We start from the raw sequence: 20067 nt of genomic DNA, 5'->3' as shown, positions 1-20067 counted from the left end.
TGGGGTCATTGGTCTCAACTCTTAAAGAGAAATAGAGCCTTTGTTACACAGTGGCAGCAGGGAAGGGTATGACTGCGGTCTAGACAATCCGGTCCTGCCAAGTCCAAGGGCAAAATGAAATGTAAGTGCACTTTGCCTCTGTATCTGCAGGACCTTCAGAGACAGAACCACCAGAAAAGAAGGTTTGGATCACTCTACCTGATAAAGAGATGCTTGCTGAAGGCAGAGGGAGGAGGAAATGAGTAGGAAAGCAAGACCATTCATCCCAACGCAGCCTCGTGAAGAGTTCACAGACATGAGGTCTGCAACTCAATCTGTGTTCCCCGTGTGAATGTTGTATGTATTTATATTCATTATAAAATATAAAGATGTGTTTCATTTCCTTTTTAGTTCCCTTCTTTCCCCACAACGCTCTACTTGATGTGTGTTGGTGGTAAACGCTATCGTTTGGATCATCGGTTGAGGGACATCAGAGACCGAATTGTAACAGAAATGGAAAAGGGAGAGAGCATCAGTGAGCAATGGGACTTTGGGTTGGTTGGCTTGAAGACCTGGTGGCTGTGCTTCCAGAAGGCTGAGCAGAGGCAACGTGACATTTGGTAGAAGGGTTTGCTTTGTTTTAGAATCAGATGTTGGATGGAGAAAGTATCGTGATATTAGGAAAAGGTGGACTGTGATGGAAATTTGTAATTTTTTGATGCTTGCCATCAAAACACTTTCCACCTTGGAAGATCCAAAGATATGTGGAGAGAAAACTCCCCCCGCCCTACTACCAAAGCTAAAAGGGGGTAGATGTTCTGTCTTCTCCCCGGCAGTCAGGGCACATGGAGAGGCTCAGGCAGTTGGATATTCCTCACAATATCCAAAATGGGATTTTTGAGTCATGGGAGAGGCACATGAGATGCAAGACAGTTGGGAGTTAACTGGAGGGTGCCGAGTGTCCAATAGGGCGAGTGTTAGCATCCTCACTGGAGTGCTCCTGGGGTATGATCTTGGATATATTCCCAGATGCATAATCTTCCTTGGTTACATTTTCCTCAGTCATTTCTTCCACTTTATGTGCTATGAGATTATTTTTTTTTAATTTATTTATTTGAAAGACAGAGATCAAAGTAGGCAGAGAGGCAGGCAGAGAGAGAGAGGTAGGGAAGCTGGCTCCCTGCTGAGCAGAGAACCCGATGTGGGGCTCGATCCCAGGACCCTGGGATCATGACCTGAACCGAAGGCAGAGGCTTCAACCCACTGAGCCACCCAGGTGCCCCTATGAGATTACCTTTAAAGAGATCCCTTTCCTGCATAATAAGCTGTTATTGTTTGCATATGTCAATGTTTGCATCCAAGAACCAGACTGGTAAAATAATATTTAATTTTTTGGATTACTTGCATTTTTTATATAAGTAGTGCTTAAATAAATGGATTATTCACAAAGCTTTTCTCCCCTGTATTTAAGATTATTTTCTTAATATATGGGTTCAACTGGATCTCAGGTTATATTTTGCTACACATTTATTTTTTTTTAAAGATTTTATTTATGTGTCAGAGAGAGAAAGTACACACAGGCTGAGAGGCAGGTATAGAGAGAGAGGAGGAAGCAGGCTCCCTGCCAAGCAAAGAGCCCGATGCGAGACTCAATCCCAGGACCCCAGGATCATGACCTGAGCTGAAGGCAGCAGCTTAACCAACTGAGCCACCCAGGGTCCCTTTGCTACACATTTTCAGATGACTTTGCAATGTATAAAAGATACTGTTTCACAAAATCTTTGCCTCGGTCACATCTTGAACAACTGATACAGTAAGTAATAGAAATTAGAAATGATTTATCTGAGGAAAAAGATGTTTCACGTAGGTACATTTTTTAAGATATCCAAAGCTTATCACTTTAACACATCAAAGTTTAGAAAGCATAACCACTTTTTAATGGAAATCTTTCCAAAGTGCATCACATCATTCCTGGCCTCATCAATGACCTCATGAAGTGCGATCCCCGATCCCCGGAGGCCCAGAGGAGATGATGAGTTTATCTCTCACCCTTAGACTTGATTCCCCAGATCCCAGCACCTTCCTTAGGGCTGGGGAATTTTCTGCCTCTGGTGACCTTGAAAGCCTCCAGATCAGAGGACAGAAAGTCCTCCCTCTTTAACCCTTGCCACACTGTCTATTACTTGCATAGTCTCCTAGCACTGCCAAGCTAGAACAGTTGAATGTTGCAATTGCAAACAGAAAACCATAATCGTCAAGTTAAGTGTCTCATCTGTCCATGGGTGGAAGTCAGTATCCTGGAGGGAAGGCTGGAGTGTCTTCTACCCTCTATGCTGGAGTACACGCTTAGATTTTGTGACAATCTGCGTCGCAACTCTGGTTCAGGTTGTGTGTCAAGTTTCCAGATGTCTAAGTGCTGAATATATAGAGCATTGCTATCAGGAATTTTGAGAGAAATTTCTGGTGGGCTTTTTGGTAGAAAAATTTCACTTTGTTCTTCAGGCTCTCCAGGGAAACTGCAATTTTCCTAAATTACGTATGTTTTAAGAAATTTCATATTTATGTGTAATTCTAAAACCTCTTCCTTGATTATAAACCCATTTTTTATGAGTCAGTCCTTAAGGAAGATGGCTCCAGCTGCTTTCCTCTTTCATACATCAATGTTGCTGTCTATTATTTCTTATTCAAAACTGTGGGGCCAAATTCCCTTACAATAATCCCTCTGAAGGATGGCTTTCACAAGCAGAAGCGAAGGTGCTCGGTTATATATCATATATGCAAAAAAAAAAAGTTCATGCAAAATCATCGACCCATTTTGAAATGAGAAAATCTGATCTTTCACACTAAACAATAACAATGGGATTGCTGGTCTTTCAAAAATCAGTAGCGCATTTTACAGAAAAACTGCTTACAGACAAATTACAAAAAGTATTTCAATATTTGTCTTTTTGAATATTGTTCCAGTGCCGTTTGGGGCAAACAGAACCCTTTGGTTGTGAGAATGAATATAGAGGGAAGTGGGTGGAAAAAGACATTACATTTTGAATTGTATGCATTTTGTTCAAAATAATCGTTTTAGAGATAAAGCAAATCCAAATTAAAAATAATTAATAATTAAATAATAAATAATTAAAAATAAAACCCAGGCCAGTCTAGCACATGCCATCCAGATTCATTCTATCCTAGTGTTAGAGACATGGATGTATTTTAGCTTAATTTGTTTACATTTATTTTTATTCTGCTTTATTGTTGTAAGAACATTTAAGATGAGATCTATTTTCTGAACGTACATTTAAGTGTGCAATACTTTGTTGACTTATATACAATGTATAGCAGAACTTTAGAATTTACTCATTTCACTTCACCAGAACTTAATGCCCATCGATTAGTAATACTTTTACCCCCTGCAAGCCCCATCCCCCCACAGGCAACTTATTTCACACTTTGGTTCATTTGACTAAAGTGATAATTAGTAAACAGAATACTTATTTTGTACTTGTCATAGGTAACACATTATTTTTACATTATGAAAGGGAAAGGAGAGCAAGAGGAAAGGTTTCTGAAGCCAGAGACGATGTCTGTATTTCCTCCTTTCTCTTCCACGTGGAACAGCATTTCCTTGGTCCAGCTCAGATCTTTGGCTAGGAGCGGGCTCCGGAGCCGGAGGAGGTGGGGCTGACTCTTTCTGTTTCCCAAGTTCAGCACAGCTCCTCAGGCTTCCTTATCAGAAGCCAGAAAAGAAGGCAGAGGCCACTCACCCTTTGCCTCTGCCTAAGTATAGCAAGTAGCATATTTATTTCCTTGCTCGACAATCTCGTTTTTAATGGCAACCACTTGATCTTCCAGCTGTTTCAGTTGCTCCGCTTTTTCTTGTCTACTCAGATGCAGATCTTGGATCTTCTTTTCTAAATCTGAAACAAGAAAATGAAGGAAAGGAGAGATTGGGTTTTGGTGGATTCTTCCTGGATACCCGCCTTACATGAAACACGGGGATTTCTGTGCCTCTTAAAGATATATTTAGCTGTGCGTTGTGATTCAACAGACAAAACATGTATTGTCACCAGGCTTCTCAAAGTTTTCACACAAATCAGAACAAACTGATGTTTTTGTCTAAAAAGTATTTTACATCCAATGGCATCTATCAATGCCAGTCAAAAGCTTGTTAGAGTTTGTTAGAAATGAAAAGGTGGAGGATGAGCCTTGATTGGACTTGGTGACTATTTCCACAGGTTTGCTCTTGCTGCTTTAACTTCACTTTTTAACATGTGTTCACCACTTTAGGGGTTCTCAGTCTTTCAGTAAAAAAAGACTGACATTTTCATTTCTTCATTCTGCTCTGCGGATATTCAAGCTCTTGAACAGGAAAAGCAAAGTGATGCCTTCCACTCTTACCCATCCATCTGTCCATTCATCCATCTGTCCGTCCATCCATCCATCCATCCATCCACCCATCCTTCCAATTTACCCACTCTTCATTTAACAAATACCTGGTAATTATGGTAAGCCCCAGCAAGGATCCCACAGAATATTGGATGGAAGAGGTAGAGAGGGCCACAGTTAAGAGTGAGAAGTGCCTTTAGAAAAAGAAACTTCTCGGGGCGCCTGGGTGGCTCAGTGGGTTAAGCCGCTGCCTTCGGCTCGGGTCATGATCTCAGGGTCCTGGGATCAAGCCCCGCATCGGGCTCCCTGCTCCGCAGGAAGCCTGCTTCACCCCCCCACCTCTCTCTGCCTGCCTCTCTGCCTACTTGTGATCTCTGTCTTTCAAATAAATAAATAAAATCTTAAAAAAAAAAAAAGAAAGAAAAAGAAACTTCTCATAGGTTGAAGTGGAACTTCTTAAAGAAGGAAGGTAAATGTCCCACTTTACCCAGACAGGTCAAACCTGGATCATGAGGAGGGAGTTGTCAAACTAGCCTGGAGCATATGTTTAGAGCAAGGAACTGGATTGCGGAAGAATTTGGAAACCATTCGGTGAACAAAAGATGAAGATGAACTAACTGGTGATGTTTTATGTAGAGAAAGAAGAAGATTCGGGGCATGTCCTGTCGTTATTTTCCAGTATTTGAGGCCTAGGAAAGCAGAGGAAATGTATTTTGTCATCCCGAGGAAATAGAATGAAACCAGCAGGTGAAACCTCCGTGAAGGAAAATTTTGTCTGATTTTAAAGAACTTTCTAGCAGTCACAGCTGTTCAAAGAAAGAGCTGCTACCGGAGGTGGTGAGCATCCTGTCTCTCAAAACTTAAATATAGATCATTTGGGATTGAAAAAGACATTCAGCACTGGACGTGTATTTGTACTAAGAGGCAAAAAGACCCCTGCGCTTCTTTCATAGAAGTCAGTGAGGCTGTGCGGGTTCCTCTTCATTCGCCTCCGCATTCACATCCACTCTCCGTCCTGCTCTGTCCTGGAAAGCTAGCTTTGGTGGATGACATCATCGGGCTCCCGGGATCTCTGGAGTTCATTCACGCTTGGCCACCGGACAGTTCAGAGAAGTGATCCGGGACGGGAGGGGGCGGGGAGAGTGAAGAGGCTGTCCCCGTGGAGCCGAAGGGTTCTGGCAGTCCTTCCACCTCTCCGCTTAGCCTGCAGGGAGGCCCCGTGCCTTTGGCTCCATCAACCAGACAGCGACGTCAGAGCATTCGCCCTCCCTCACCCCTGCTCCCTCGAGCCCAGGGATGCTGACGGCTTCTCAATGAAGCCAGTCACACAACACCTGCCACACCCTCAGCGGAGTCTCGGAATTCCTATGAGTTTTTAAGAGTTCCTCCCATCAAGATGTAGTGGTTATTTGCCTTCTTCCCTCAAACCGGGTCCAGCTGGGCCTGTCGGGGTGACCAACAGGAAGTAAGAGAAATCAATGCACAGGACCTCAAGAGTCTTAGGGCTCCCCTGCTCACTGTCGGGACACCTGACCCAAGCGAGCTGTAGAGCCTGCTGGGCTGAAAGAGCCCGTTGAAAGAGGGCCCAGCATCTCAGTCAAGCTGACCCCAGACTGGCCAGCCAATGCACCCATCAGCTGAGAGCAGCTGCTTGGGTCACCAGGCACAGACCCGCAGAAGAACCACCAAGGCAACCCACAGAAAAACCAGGCATGGTTGTTGTTCTAATTCCCAAATATGGAGGGAGCTTTGTTATTCAGTGAAAAGATAACTGAGCCAACTCTGGCTCAGTGATCCAGAATTATCTCCAAGTGTGCTGCCCGGTTCTCGCTGTGACCCAGACTGGCACAAAGTTCTGTGGAAGGAACCTGGCTGTGGCCTTGGAGGCGTTTCTCCACTCTCTCCACTTTGACCCTGCCAAGGTAAGGAAAGGCTCCTTTCTGAGGTCCCCTGGCCACTTCTTCCTACCAGGGGGAAGTAGAGGGCCGCCCTAGTGGGCCAGACCCTTCTCCAGTCACAGCGTCAGCAAGGTGGCCAAGCCGATGTCTTATTTTCCTCCCGAAGAGAGCCAAAAAAGTGGAGTGTATGGTCTTAGACCTTGTTTAGAAGGAAGGTCCCTGACTTCTCTTCTGACCTAATTTCAAAAATTGTGGAAGTTCTAGTCTATGGGAATAAGTGGAAACAATTTGGGCCTCGATATAAAACGTGAGACAGAAAATATCCTTCCTATTTTTTTGTTCCTCCACTTAGTTCTGGAAATAACAGCAACTGACTTTTGAATTTTTCCTGGTAATTCCTTTTTAAAAGTATTAGGAAAATACTGGAAAGGACAATTGTGTAAGTCATATAAATGTCAGAGATGTAAATAAAAAGTGGTGTTTTTCCTCTTCACTCTCCCTCTCCCCAGAAATGATGAATGTTAATGATTTAGTATGTATATTTCCTGACTTTGGCCCATACCAATGTTGCATTTTCATTTTTTTTTTTTCATGTCATGGTGGTGATATGAGTGGTTCTAAGGCCAAAGACTCATGTTACAACAAAGAAGCGTTATAAGTGAGGAATCTTGGTTGTTTGAATATCTTGAGAGTTACTTATATTCCAAATGAATATGACTAACTTTAAAGTTTTGGAGACAATAAATGCAACCAAAAGTAAAACTAGACCACTCATCATTGGCTATTTCTTGATGATTTCGAGGTAGTTGCTAAGGGCATGATGCCTTTCCAGAAAAACTATGAGTACCTGTTGTGGGGGAAAAAAGATTCTAATTAACTTCCTGATTGTGTGTATTCCATGTTTACTACACTGGGTGTGCATCCAAATTTCTATTTTTGATCAAAATCCTGGTCCAGACTATGGTTCCTTCTGGAATGTTACCTACAGATCTGTATGAGATGACTAGTGCCTTGGGATCTAGATCATAGGGATTCTAAAGCAGTAATTTGCATGGGAGGAGAAAATAAGCAGCATAGGTTAGGACAGGGTTTCCTAAGTTTCTCAACATCCACCCTTAGAACTCTGGTCAAATAATTGTTCATCACGGGGCTGTCCTGTGTATTAATGTTTACAAGAGTCCCTGGCCTGCATCCACTCAATTCTAGTTGTACCCCCTAGTTGTGAGAAGCAGAAATGCCTTCAATACTTCTGTCCCCAGGGAGGGAGAGAAAATCATTCCTGAGTGAGAACCAGGGTATAAGGAAAAGGGCATTTCCGGTTGACCGAAGGCAATGGGCATTTGTTCCAACAAACACAGTGAAGACTCCCTGATATCCTTTGAAGTAAAACCATGCAAGTGTCTTGTTATATGTCAGTCCCCCACCCACTGACCAAATTCCTACTTCCTTGACTCGGTGCGCTCATAGGTAGTTGAACTGTGCCAATGATAAGTTGGTATCATTTCTACCAGGAGGGTGGAGTATTAGGTTACCGTCAAATTGGTGGAGTGTGTAATAGAATCAATTGAACTCCCATATGATCCAGTACACCCCTTCCTGGGTATATATCTGAAGGTAATGAAATCCATATCTTGAAGAGATTATCTGTGTTCCTATGTTCATTGTAGCATTATTTACAATAAACAAGATATGGAAGTAACCTTTATCCCATCAATGGATAAAGAAAATGGGGGATGGGGTGTGTGTGTATAAAATTCAACCATAAAAAAAGAAGGAAATCCTGCCATTTGCAACAACATAGATGAACCTGGAGAATGTCATACCAAGTGAAAATAAGCCAGAGAGAGAAAGACAAATACTATATGCTCTCGCTCCTATGTGGAACCTTAAAAAAAAAAAAAAAGGCTAGAACTCACAGAAGCAGAGAGAACAATGGTGGCTGCCAAGGTCTAGAGGGTGGGGGAAATGGAGAGAGGCTGGGCAAAGGTACAGACTTCCAGTTTGAAGATGGAAAGCTTCTGGGGATCGAATGTTCCGTGTGGTGCTGACTTGTTGACAACATTGCATTGCACCGTACATGTGTGTCGATCTTAAGCATTCTTGCCATAAAAAGAAATAATAACTATGTGAGCAGATAGAGGTGTTGATTACCTTAATCGTGATGATCATTTCACAACGTGCATGTCCATCAAATTGTCACACTGTACACTTTAAACAGACACGATTTCACCTGTCACCCAGACCCCAATACAGCTGGGAGAAAAGAAGAGTTACCTGCTATTCTTCTTATCTTGTCCTCTGTATCTGTGGCCAGTTTTTCCACTGCACCTTTTAGCTGATCCACTTTTTTCAAAGTAACCTTTTTCAGTCCTACAGAACCAGTCTTATGTTGAAGAGCAGTGTATTGGTTTCTCAGCTCTGCAAACTCCTGCAACAGAGCCACACACTCCCATCACCAGAAAATATTAATAAGGCATACACCCACGCATGATATTTGCCCGATACTGTTCCAAAAAGGAGCAAGAGGAAAACCGTGATCCAGTCAATATGCTTGAGTCACTCTGACACTTCCAGGCTTTAATTTGCATTGTTTGTTTTATCTTTTTTTTTTTTTTTCAGGCTGAAAAACTCCTCAGTTTTGGTTAATTAAAATAAAATTGCTTTGTTATAAAGCAGCAATCATGACTCCGTGCGAAGGCAGCTATTTATGGGACACCAGTCATTTGCCCTAAATGACTTAAGGTGAGAGATACAGAGGACAGGAGCAATGCCTTCCTGCCTGTGACAAATCTCTGGGTCAGCTGGGTGGGACAGCAACCAGGGAAGGATGAAGGGCAGAGTGATCAGTGACGCTTTACAAGCACGGGTAGGTTTTTGTGGGCAAAAAGGTACGAGAGATGGGAGGCGGGAAGGGAGGTCCCGATGTTAGTACCAAGAGCTCCGTGGCCATTCGAATGGCAATCTCGGGGGTCAGCCTGGGTGGTCGACAGTCTAGAATCTGGAACAGCTTAGTGAAGCCCAGGAAGGGAAATGGAGAGAGGATGGACAAGTAAATATGTCTCCCAACCTCCCTTCCATAGAAAATGTGCTCAACTCCCCCATCTGTGGGAAATTACCCAGCACATTAGGAATGAAAAGCAAGAGAATGGACCAATTGTAAGAACACTTTCCCATTTTTCCCGTGTTTAAGCTACCCTATTAACGCAACCAACCAGAGATATCCTGCTGAGAAAATGAGTTGATAGTTTCTTTCAGCAACCTAGATGAATAGGGTATTTCCCACAACTGTTTAATTAACTCACTCTGACTTTTGTAACTTGACCTATTCTGTTTGGCAGGTGACTTTCACTTCTTTGTTTTCGTGATCGGTTATGTGATGGAGTTAGAGTAAAGGGTAAATGCACCCAAGACAGACCAATAGCACGAATCCTGAACATCTGAAAGGAAGGAAACACTGGACGAGGATACCACTGGTAGTCCTAGGAGTAGGAGATGCGGGGAGGAAACACTGCATCCTAATTTGGTCAAAGGACTTCTGTCTTCCCTGGAATCACCCTCCATGACAGAAGAGCCTTCATGCCCATCGGGATCCCTACTAACACATGCCAGTAAGCGCAGTCCTGCATTAAGGGAACTGCTGATAAATGGCACAGTGAGCTGAGGTCAGAGGATTAGCCTTCAAAGAGGCTCTGTCTGTCTGCTCTTGGTGGCACCGGCGGGGCTAATGACCTGCTTGAGGTCCCCGGCCTGGCGTTGGGCCGATGCAGCCTGAGCGGTCACACGGGCAGCTTGCTCTCTGTTCCTCTGCAACTTGGTCTGCAGCCCGGAGAGCCTGTCCTCCAGCACAGACGACTGCTTTGCTAAGTCCCACTCATTCTTGGTGTGCTTGGCTTTCTTTTCGGCCTGTTGTTGATGGAAAGACCAGAGAGGAGAAAGTTTCTTTAGGTAACAGACCACAAAAAGACAAATGATATAATTACCCCTCAGCAAGTAAGTGCGGTAGGAAGGGAGAAGGAATCGCCCCTTCGCTTTTCCATTAAAAACAATGTTGTAAGATAATATTTCAGACAAACACAAGGTCATAGAAGCAACTATGACACGTATCCATGGTGGCCGCGTTAAGAATAAAGCCCCACCAGCGAGCTAAGCTCTCCTCACACCCCCTCATTCCCCACAAAGGTAACCATTATCCTGAATCTAACGCTTGTCGTTCCACGTACTTCTAGTGCTTTTTTCTAGATCCCGCGCAGCACGCCTACCGTGCGGTATTTTCTTAACTTTATACAAATATATGATGGCTGCATATTTCTGCAACTTGAATTTTAATTCAAAATTATGCTTGTACAGTTCTTCCTGGCTAATTTGCATAGCTCTTGTTTATTCAGTTTCAGCAATTTAAAGCATTCCATTGTTTGAGTATACAATTTATGTTCCTATTCTCCTGCGGATGTGGGTGGCTTCTCATTTTTCCTCCTTACAAATAATAATAAACATCTTATCTTCCTTGCTTCTTTCCATGGCTCTATTTGTCCCATCTAGCAGTCAGATCTGACTGGTCATCTGTTAGCTCTTGTATCTTGCTCTCGGGTCATAATTTCAACACCTTCTTTGATTTTTGCAGGCATAACGAACATTCTGATTTTGTATTTTACATGGAGTACCTGTCTTATCCGCAGACTCTCGTTTCCTGTTTCTGGTGCCTCTTGCTCGAGGCAATTTGTTCTTTTATGTGTTCTGGGAGACATTTTTGAGGCTCGGTTTGAAGGTGCATTCCTCGGGAGGGGATTTCCGCTGGCCTCTGGCAGGCATCTCGGGGACTATTAGTCCACAACCACTTTAAGGCCCCACTGTTGTCGGGGCCACACAGGTAGTGTGAATGCTACCCTTGAACTCGTGTAAGAGCCAGCCAGTGGTTAGCAATTCTTAGTGAAGACCTTCTCCCCGACAGCAAGTGTCTTGGCACTGTGCCTGTGCGTGCACACGTGTGTGTGTGTGTAGCTGTGTGCACACGTGTGTGAGTCCACGCAGCAGTAGGGAGTAGCAGCTGAACATTTCACTGAGGATTTTGCCTTTCCAAGTGGGGGTCATATGCTCTCCTTGCGTGGGCTTTGTTTTCTGTCTCTGCTCATGGTGAGGATTAAAATCAACAGCTCGGGCGCCTGGGTGGCTCAATCATTAAGCATCTGCCTTCAGCTCAGGTCATGATCCCAGGGTCCTGGAATCGAGCCCTGCACTGGGCTCCTTGCTCCGCGGGAAGCCTGCTTCTCCCTCTCCCACTTCCCCTGCTTGTGTTCCCTCTCTTGCTGTGTCTCTCTCTGTCAAATAAATAAATAAAATCTTAAAAAAACAAAAAACCCCGACAGCTCTCCCACACCAGCGATTGGCGGATATCCTCCGCCTGCCATCAGGTTCATGCTTTGTTATCTCTCTGGATTCATACTTAGCTGTCATGGTTGGCCTCTGAAGATTTCCTCCATCTCTTTCTAATTCAGGTATGTATTAAATTAAAAAATATATATATCCCAGACAACATTTGGGGTATTTTTCTATTAGGAGGGTTCCGCAGGAACCCTGGCCTACCATATTTGTAGGGGGTAGGGGGAACTCCAAAAACCTTCTTTTTCCTTTGGACGTATTTTTTTTTTTTTTTAAAGAGCACAAATCTACAGCCTTTCTGTAAAGGACCAGACAGTAAATGTTTTATGCTCTGTGGCCCATGAAGTCTCTATTGTAACCACTCAGCTCTGTGTCATTATGGTGCAAAAGCAGGCACAGACAATACGGAGCTGGGTTCCAATAAAACTTTGTGATTTTGGATAAAAAACAAAATAAAAAAACAAAAACAGTATGCCCATTTGACCCACAGGCTGTATTTTGCCATCCCCTGTTCTAGCATATATGCCTCGAATGGGAAAACCTAGAGGCCTTCTTTGTTTTTTTTGGGGGGGGGGGTTGCTACCCTATATTTGCAACCTGTTCAAGTCTAACCTCTTTATTTCCTGGTGCACTACTTCCTGTTCTGTCCCTTTCTGCTTTTCTTTTCAAAATGCGTGTATTTAGATCTGTACAACCCAGCTGAAAAACAGAGACAGGGAGCTGGCATTCTAGGGGGAAAGGGAAGGACCGGAGGACGGAGCCTTGGAGGAAGACACGTCACACAGCTTGGAACTAGGTCCTATCCTGTCCTCCCACTGCCAGACTTCCTCTCCCAGATCCAGAGTGTGGGTTAAACCAGGCCTGGCTCCCACCAAGCTCTGGATGGAACACTATCTTTTGGGTGAGATATCCTTTCAGTTCTAAGATACTTGGATGAGATTTCATGCCAAACCTGCCAGTTACAAAAACCTGGCAACAATGAACTTTATTTCTTTGCCTTGTGAGCTCTAGTAACTCTATTACTTTCCTTGGAATCAGAAGGGATAAACCCCTGCCTCAAATATACCTTTAATTAGCTGTGTGACCTTAGGCAAGTCACTTAACCTCTCTGAGTCTCTGTTTCCTCATTTACAAGCTGGTAGTAGCACCTGCTTCGTCCCCAAGGAGGGGTCAGCAATGATGAATTGATGCCGTAAGAACTCCGTTGAACATCAGTTAAATGCATCACACCACCCCCCTTTCATTTTGTCCTATAATCATCCCTTCAGGCAGGTCAAGCAAACATGACATTGGCACACGTCAAAACCAGGCTGTCTCCCCATTCAAAATCTTTTTCAGTTCGTTTCCAAAAAGATAAATACCTGTAGTGTGCTCTCTTTAATTTTCTTGATCTCTGCCGTCAGCTGTGTAATGGTAGAGTTTACCCATCCTTGGGTGACTTGAACTTGTTGCAACTCATTCAGCGTTTTGTCAAGGTTTAGTAGAACATTTGCTGCTTTTCTAAGGTAGGATATTAACGTGTCAGATTAGATAAATACACAATTATTCATTTGTTTCACCTTGGGAGTCCCTTTGGCTCTGTGAAAAACTTAGCTGAATTATTTATAAAGCAAATTTAAATTGCTCTTATGCAAGGCCAAATCCTGAAATCTTTATTTTGAGAAATAGGTAGGTTGAAATGCCAATAACAACACATATATATGCATATCAAGTAGAGACAGGTGTGAAAATCAAAGATACAGGTCTTGTTTATTCTTAATCTGTCATAACGAGAGAGGCTCGAGGACCATCACCGGCGAGCTTTGAACAGAATAACTATGCTCAGCCAGTTCCCGTTCCCTAATTTCTCACACTTCAGCCACACTCTAAATCCTCACCACAGTGGGGGTGGGAGAGTTAAGGGGCCCCACAGACAGCAAAGAGAACTAAAAGCCCTCCTTTTCCAGGCTGTGTTTATTCAGGTTTATTTAAGCTCCACTGACATTCTAGCTGCCAGGGGCCCCGTCGGAGGTTAAAATCACAAGCATTCCAAGTGATTGTCTATTTTACAGAAATCAGCTCACCTCAAGTCCACACTCCCCAGATACTTGGATCTGTGGGCTCAAGACCACCTTTGGAGGAATGTGCCAAGTGAGCGAACTATCAGATAGACCTTTGCAGAGGCATAATTAGAAATGTGCGTGGAAGGGAAAACCAGCTAAACTGCAAAACATCCCCTGCCCCATGCAGCCCTAACTCTCCTCCCAGTGGAGTCTCTCTATTTTTTAAAAAGGGTCTATTTTTTTTTTAAAGAGCTGTTTTAGATTCGTAGCAAAAATGAGCAGAAGGTGCAGAGAGTTCCCTGTACCCCCTGCCCCCCAATACTCACAGCCTCTCCAGTTATCAACATCCCTGCCAGAGGCAGACATTTGTTAGCACTGATGAACCTACATCGACACATCACAGACACCGAAGTCCAGAGTGTACACTGGGGTTCACTCTTGGTGCTGCCCATTCTGTGAGTCTGGACAAATGTGTAATGACATGCAGTCATCGTTCTGGTATCACACAGAGTATTTTTACTGCCCTCAAAGTTCTCTCTGCTCCACCAATTCATCCCTCCCCTCAGCCCCTGGCAACTACTGATCTTTTTCACTGTGTCCACGGCTTTGCCTTTTCCAGAATATTCTATAGGTGAACCACACAATAGGTAGGCTTCCCCTTTCTTTACTTCTTTTCCTTACAGGTCCAGAAGGGGTCCAGGAGCCTTCCTTTCTCATAACATCCCCCACCATATCTTCATATTTAGTCTTCTTCCTTTAAATTTTCAATGTAACTACTTTTAGAGTAAATTGAGAAAATATCTAAAATTAGAAAAAGAAAAAGAAGCAGAAGTGGAAGAAAAAGAGGAGGAAGAGGAAGGGAAAGAAGAGAAGGAAGAACAGGAGGAGGAGGAGGGAGAGGAGGAGGCAGCAGCACAGAAAGAGCAAAAAAAAGACATTATCAGGAAGGGAAAAATGTACCATTAACCATATCACCTTATAAGATATCAGTACATTCTAGCATTTTTGTTCTACAATTTTTTTCTTTCCACGACGGAGACCGTCTTCTTTATATACTGTTACCTTGTTTTTAAAAACATCAACAATCCCTGCATGTTACAAAGAACCTTTCCTCAGCATCATTTTTAACAGCTGTGTGACCGTACTGCACTTACTTATTCTTCCTGATTGTAAGTACCAAAGCCGGAAGGGGTTGGGCTCATGGGGAAGTCTGGCACACTTCAATTATCCAAGTGGCAGGGGACATGGAGAAGGCAGGTCAGCCCTCAACTGTTGGGCATCCTGATGTGACGGCATTGCCACTACCCAGCTGACCCCACCTAAAACCTAAAGCACCAAGATGCCTTTTCCGTTGGCTTGGCTAAGTTGGCAAGAACAAAAGGAAGCATGAGTTAATGAACTCCGTGTACCGTATCTGTAGTTTTACTCCCAGGTTAGTCATGAGGCGCTATCTTTGTTTCTTCTATTCCTCGCCGTCATATATTTTTAGTGTAGTCTTTAAAAAAAAAAATTTAGATCTTCCAAGTACTGTCTATTATGGTAAATGTAGAAAGCATCAGACATAGGTCAGCAAGAAAGGGAAAAGACACCCATATTCCCACCACCTGTTAAGATATTGGCAGACAGCTAGTTTATGGCACGGATTGGTATAAAGACTAATAGGTCACTGCAAAGGTATTCCAAGTCTGTAGCAAGTGGGAAACAAGCATTCCTGCCCACTGCCTCCCAATTCCCCAGCTTCCCGAGGCTCCTGCAAGCAGCTTAGCTCTCACCCTGGGCACTAACCTACTGGACAGTAATTTCATTTGAATGTTAAGTAGCTCCTTACACAGTTGGCCTTTTAGCAGCTGTCCTGGGCAAGCAAGATGAGAACATGAATACTATACTCACTCAGCATCTTCTGCCTTCACCAAAACCTCCTGGGCTTCCTTGGCTGCATTATGTAGCCTGTCTTCATCTGCCCCATCGTCCTCACAGAGCAGCATCAGCTTCTGCACTTTGTCAAGTTCATGGGTTAGATTCTGCGATGTCATGGGTAGATGGACATCAAGTACGCGATTTGCAACCTTCTCTATATCCTCCGGAGGCACGTTTTCCTCTTAAATAAGAAGGTGGTTTTAGGTCATCGCGTCTCCTTATTAAACGGTATCTTGTAAATACAACCCCAATGAACTCGAAGTCAAAAGTACATGCAGCTGATTATGTGTCCCTGGGACACAGGGATTAGACTGTCTACATCCCGTAGATTCTTCTTCATCCCCAGTTTTCCCTTCTCTCTGAAAGAAGCACCATTCATGTAGTGTTGAATACATGCTGCACAAATGGTTGCTGGAAAACTGAAAACCTACAGGCTTGCAATGTTGTGTATGCTTTGCGAAACATCCTCCTGCGAACCAGTTAAGTCCTGGTTCAAAAGCAAGTACAACGGTTAGATGCGTCACCAAGATTCGAATACGAATGAATGAGACATGAGGAAGCACCAGGTCTGGACCCAACAAAACTTGATTCTAATCCTCTGTGACATCAGAAAGGCTCCCAGTTGTTGCTTGGGACAACTCTACCTGACGCTATCACTCAAAGTCCTATTTCGAGAAGGGAACTCGACAATAGAGAGTTAAGACCCGGATGAGTAATGGGTTATCTGGAAACTGTTAAATATACCACTGCCCTGCTCTTCAGGAAAACAGAATCAGCCTTCCCTGAGAACGGAAGCAGCAGATGGACTGTTAGGGTCTGGGATGCTAACACTTTGTGTCGCTCTGGCTCCTTACGGAGGCATAATGCTGAATCCCTTGCGGGAAGTTGAAGATCTAGTCCTCAAGGGGCTGACCATCCATAGGGGGAAGAAAAGCCATTCCATATCAATATTAATAACATAAGAACAGAGATGATACACCGAAGACAAAGTGATACGGGATCCAGAGGGAGGAGAAAATATTTCAAGAAGAACCTCAAAAAGGCACATAAGTTGAGGCTGGAGGACAGCAAAGTTTGTACCTATGGAAGTGGGGTAAAGGCAGGGGTAAAGGCATTCCAAGCTGAGCGAAACTCAGACACCAAAGTTGGCTGCAGCAAGAAGCCGTCCTCGGATCACTGCTGGCGTCAGAGAGTGGAGTCGCAGTGCGGGGCTGCACGTCCCGAAAGGCTGGGAGCAGAGCCCAGGAGCCTTGACATGGGAGGCTGAGGAACTTGGAATTTCTTCAGGAGGGAGCGGGCACCACAGACACCTTCCAGCATTTGACAGACATGACATGAGTCTATATCCCTTTGGTAATCATTTTGTTCTAGCTTTTTATTTAAAATAAAAGGACTATTTTACTTCCTGTCATGTTTTTGGAAAAAAAAAAAAAAGTAATGAGATTTTTTGTGTGTGTGAGTAAATCACTCTCATGATTGAAATAGCATGTACTGTACTCGGAAGTTGGCTCTTGAAAGAAAGAGTATTTCCTTTTATTAAAAAAGTTCTAATAAAAAGTAACTTTAATTTGGCCCGATATTCATCATCAAACATTTACTGGCATTTGTTATGAGATCGTAAATTCAAAATTTTGATATGGGCCTTGTAGGAGAAGTGGCAGCTAACTTTGTCCATGGTGAATTTCAGACCACAAGGTAAATACAAAGATGGTCAAGACGAGCAGAGGAGTGCAGCCACCATACAATTTAATAACACTTGGATTTGGGCTTCATGGAAAGGATAGAGGAAGAGAAATTGGTGAGAGGAGGTTACTGCTTCCTGGGGACCAAGGGTCTTGGGACCCAGATCAGAGATGTGTCTTTTACAGAATAGGATTTTTCCCTTTGCCTAGTCTAATGTTTGTTGTAATAATCTGGAGGTTTTTTTTTTTTTTAATTCATTGGGGTAATTAAACTTTTTTAAAATTAGAGATATATTGGGGCGCCTGGGTGGCTCAGTGGGTTAAAGCCTCTGCCTTCGGCTCAGGTCATGATGCCAGGGTCCTGGGATCGAGCCCCGCATTGGGCTCTCTGCTCAGCGGGGAGCCTTCTCCCCCTCCCCATCTCTGCCTGCCTCTACCTACTTATGATCTCTCTCTCTCTGTCAAATAAATAAATAAAATCTTAAAAAAAAAATTAGAGATATATTCAGCAGCAATGCCAATGAGACCAGTAAGGGAATAGTCTCCATGACCAATGGCATGAGGTGGAAAGCAGCAGACCTTGCCTTCTGAGCCATCAGTTGGGGCCCAGAAGCATATGGTGCCATTTTGCATGACTGGTCTAGCAATTTGGTTTTGGTTTGGTTTTGGTGCCTCAACTGACCTATATCTGCAGAAATAGCTAATGTGTTCCTTAAACCAACCAGTTCCTAGATCTGTGTCTAATCAATACCAATCCATCCAGCTAACACACTGAAACAAACAAAATGTCCAGTAGACCGATCTCATCCCATTCATTTTTACTGATTATTTTGGTCATTTTTACTGATGACTTGCGCTGCCTCATTTTATTCTTATTTCAAAAATCAGGACTTGGGCTGAGTTCATATAGTATCTAGAAACATGGAGATAGAAAAAGCAATTGGCCATAGGAGTCTCTTACTACTATTAAACAGATTCACAAAGTGGTTGCAACGATGGTAACAGACATCCCAGTTGTCAGCTGATTCACGTGAGGAACATTAAGTTATTGAATCTGGGAGATGGTGATGGAGAAGAAAACCTCTTATGATTTACTCCATATACGGTCATACCCAAGCTGGATTATTTGCAGAGAGGGAAGTTTCAGGTCAATTTCCAGCTGTACTATTTCATTTTTATCATCAACTACTAATTCTCTGTAATTTAAAATAAACTTCTTAAATAATAAAAGTGAACTTCTACAGTAAGGCACAATGAGGGATAATAGCATCATAATTATAATAATAAATGGATCAAATTATTCCTTTCAGTCGATCACAGAGAACCAATAGGAAACTTGGAAAATAGTCTATAATAGTTAAAAACTGATATTTTAGATACCACCTCCCTATAGTATTTGGTATACTAACTGAAATCTGGTATGCTTTGATCTTACACAATCTGTCAGCAGAGAAAATCATGGAATCATAACATTAAGAAATCTGATAGAATCATCATGTTAGATTTTTTTTTCTTAAAAAAAAACCCCACTTTAAGCACCCACTTCATTTGTTTGAAATTTTAACTAAATTCTAGGACTTTTTACTAAATTGATCTTGTACAGATAGCCATATATTTTTTGATAGAATTAATATTTGGGAATTATTTTTATTAAGAAATTTTATATCAAAGGGTACATCATGTTTCTGATTTAGGCATTTCATTTCCACTTAATGCAATTTGAACTCAGTTATGATGTTTGAGTATATATTTAAAAACAAAAAACAAAGAAAAATAAACAAAACTAGTCCCAAGTCATCATATTTTTCTAATTACCTGACAAAAATGTTTTCAGTTTTTTGATTAAGAGATTCATTTTCTCTTCTTCAGATTCACTTTGATTTTTCATATTTCTCAGTTTCTCATTTAGCTGTAAGGCACTGTTTTTGGAGATTTCTGCCAGTTTACTTACATTTTTGAGCTGGGATAAGAAAAAAATAACAATGAGGAAAACACAACAATTAGGCACATTGTGTGATGTTTAATTACCTAGTTGGACCAAAGGAAACTCACTAAAAACAAAAGAGGAGCATAGAGATTAAATAAAAGATTCATTTTAAGGGATTTCCTATAAGGTGATGTTATTTGTTTTCATTATCATGTTTGTTTAGTGTGAATTTATCTTGTGGTGTCTGGCTGGCTCAGTTGGTAGAGCAAGTGACTCTAGATCTTGGGGTTGTGAGTTTGAGCCCCATGTTGGGTGTAGAGATTACTTAAAAAAATAAAATCTATAAAAAAATAATGTGAATATATCTCTTCAAACACTTAGTGATCAAAATTATTTGGAAACCATGTTGACCTAGTGCTAATGACTTTTCCTGGTACAAATGTAAAACAAAAATTCTGTTTTAATGAGACTTTAGCATTCTATAATGTCAGCAAATTACTTGGGACTGCTTACAGTGGTCATAATGTTTAATAAGTTAAGAGCATTTTCTTTTATGTAAATTAAAATAATTACTCTTCTTGACATTCCTTAAATTGAAAAAATGTACTTACTCTGAAAGCTAAAAAAGAAAGCATTCCTCCTTTTAATAAACGAGTTTGAACTCAGAGCAGGCTACAAAGATAAATTCCAAACCTCCTGTACACTTGGTGGAGGAATGATAGGTCTAAAAGTCTTGCCCTCTAGAAGTGCAAAGTTTTAATTATGTGGTTTGAGAAAACTCCTGAGCTTTCCTTGACATTCCAACAAATTAAAGAGGAAAAAAAATAACACCCAGAAAGCAATAGGGCAACATCAGCAACAAGTTG

General features: G+C 42.4%; 1 protein-coding gene and 1 long non-coding RNA gene across 7 annotated transcripts in view; one reads left to right on the top strand and one right to left on the bottom strand.

The window, feature by feature from the left end:
* Positions 1-9471, top strand: part of LOC131829235 (uncharacterized) — a 30817-nt gene extending 21346 nt beyond the window's left edge. Inside the window, exons 2-4 of one of the 6 annotated variants that reach the window (XR_009352777.1) lie at positions 151-336; positions 4851-6281; positions 8877-9471. This is a non-coding gene — a long non-coding RNA (uncharacterized LOC131829235). The other 5 variants (XR_009352779.1, XR_009352781.1, XR_009352778.1 and 2 more) reach the window with 5 other exon arrangements.
* Positions 1550-20067, bottom strand: part of LAMB4 (laminin subunit beta 4) — a 92224-nt gene continuing 73706 nt past the window's right edge. Inside the window, exons 30-35 of the mRNA XM_059170794.1 lie at positions 19090-19234; positions 15566-15773; positions 12995-13133; positions 9987-10160; positions 8532-8685; positions 1550-3890 (exon numbers count right to left, since the gene is read on the bottom strand). Coding sequence (XP_059026777.1) covers positions 3751-3890; positions 8532-8685; positions 9987-10160; positions 12995-13133; positions 15566-15773; positions 19090-19234 — 960 coding nt within the window. The 3' untranslated portion in view covers positions 1550-3750. The remainder of the gene's footprint in view (positions 3891-8531; positions 8686-9986; positions 10161-12994; positions 13134-15565; positions 15774-19089; positions 19235-20067) is intronic.

This window comes from Mustela lutreola, chromosome 4, assembly GCF_030435805.1.
Source record: "Mustela lutreola isolate mMusLut2 chromosome 4, mMusLut2.pri, whole genome shotgun sequence".
NCBI lineage: Eukaryota > Metazoa > Chordata > Mammalia > Carnivora > Mustelidae > Mustela > Mustela lutreola.
Note: the sequence above shows the minus strand (reverse complement) of the source record. Positions and strands in the feature narration are given on the sequence as shown.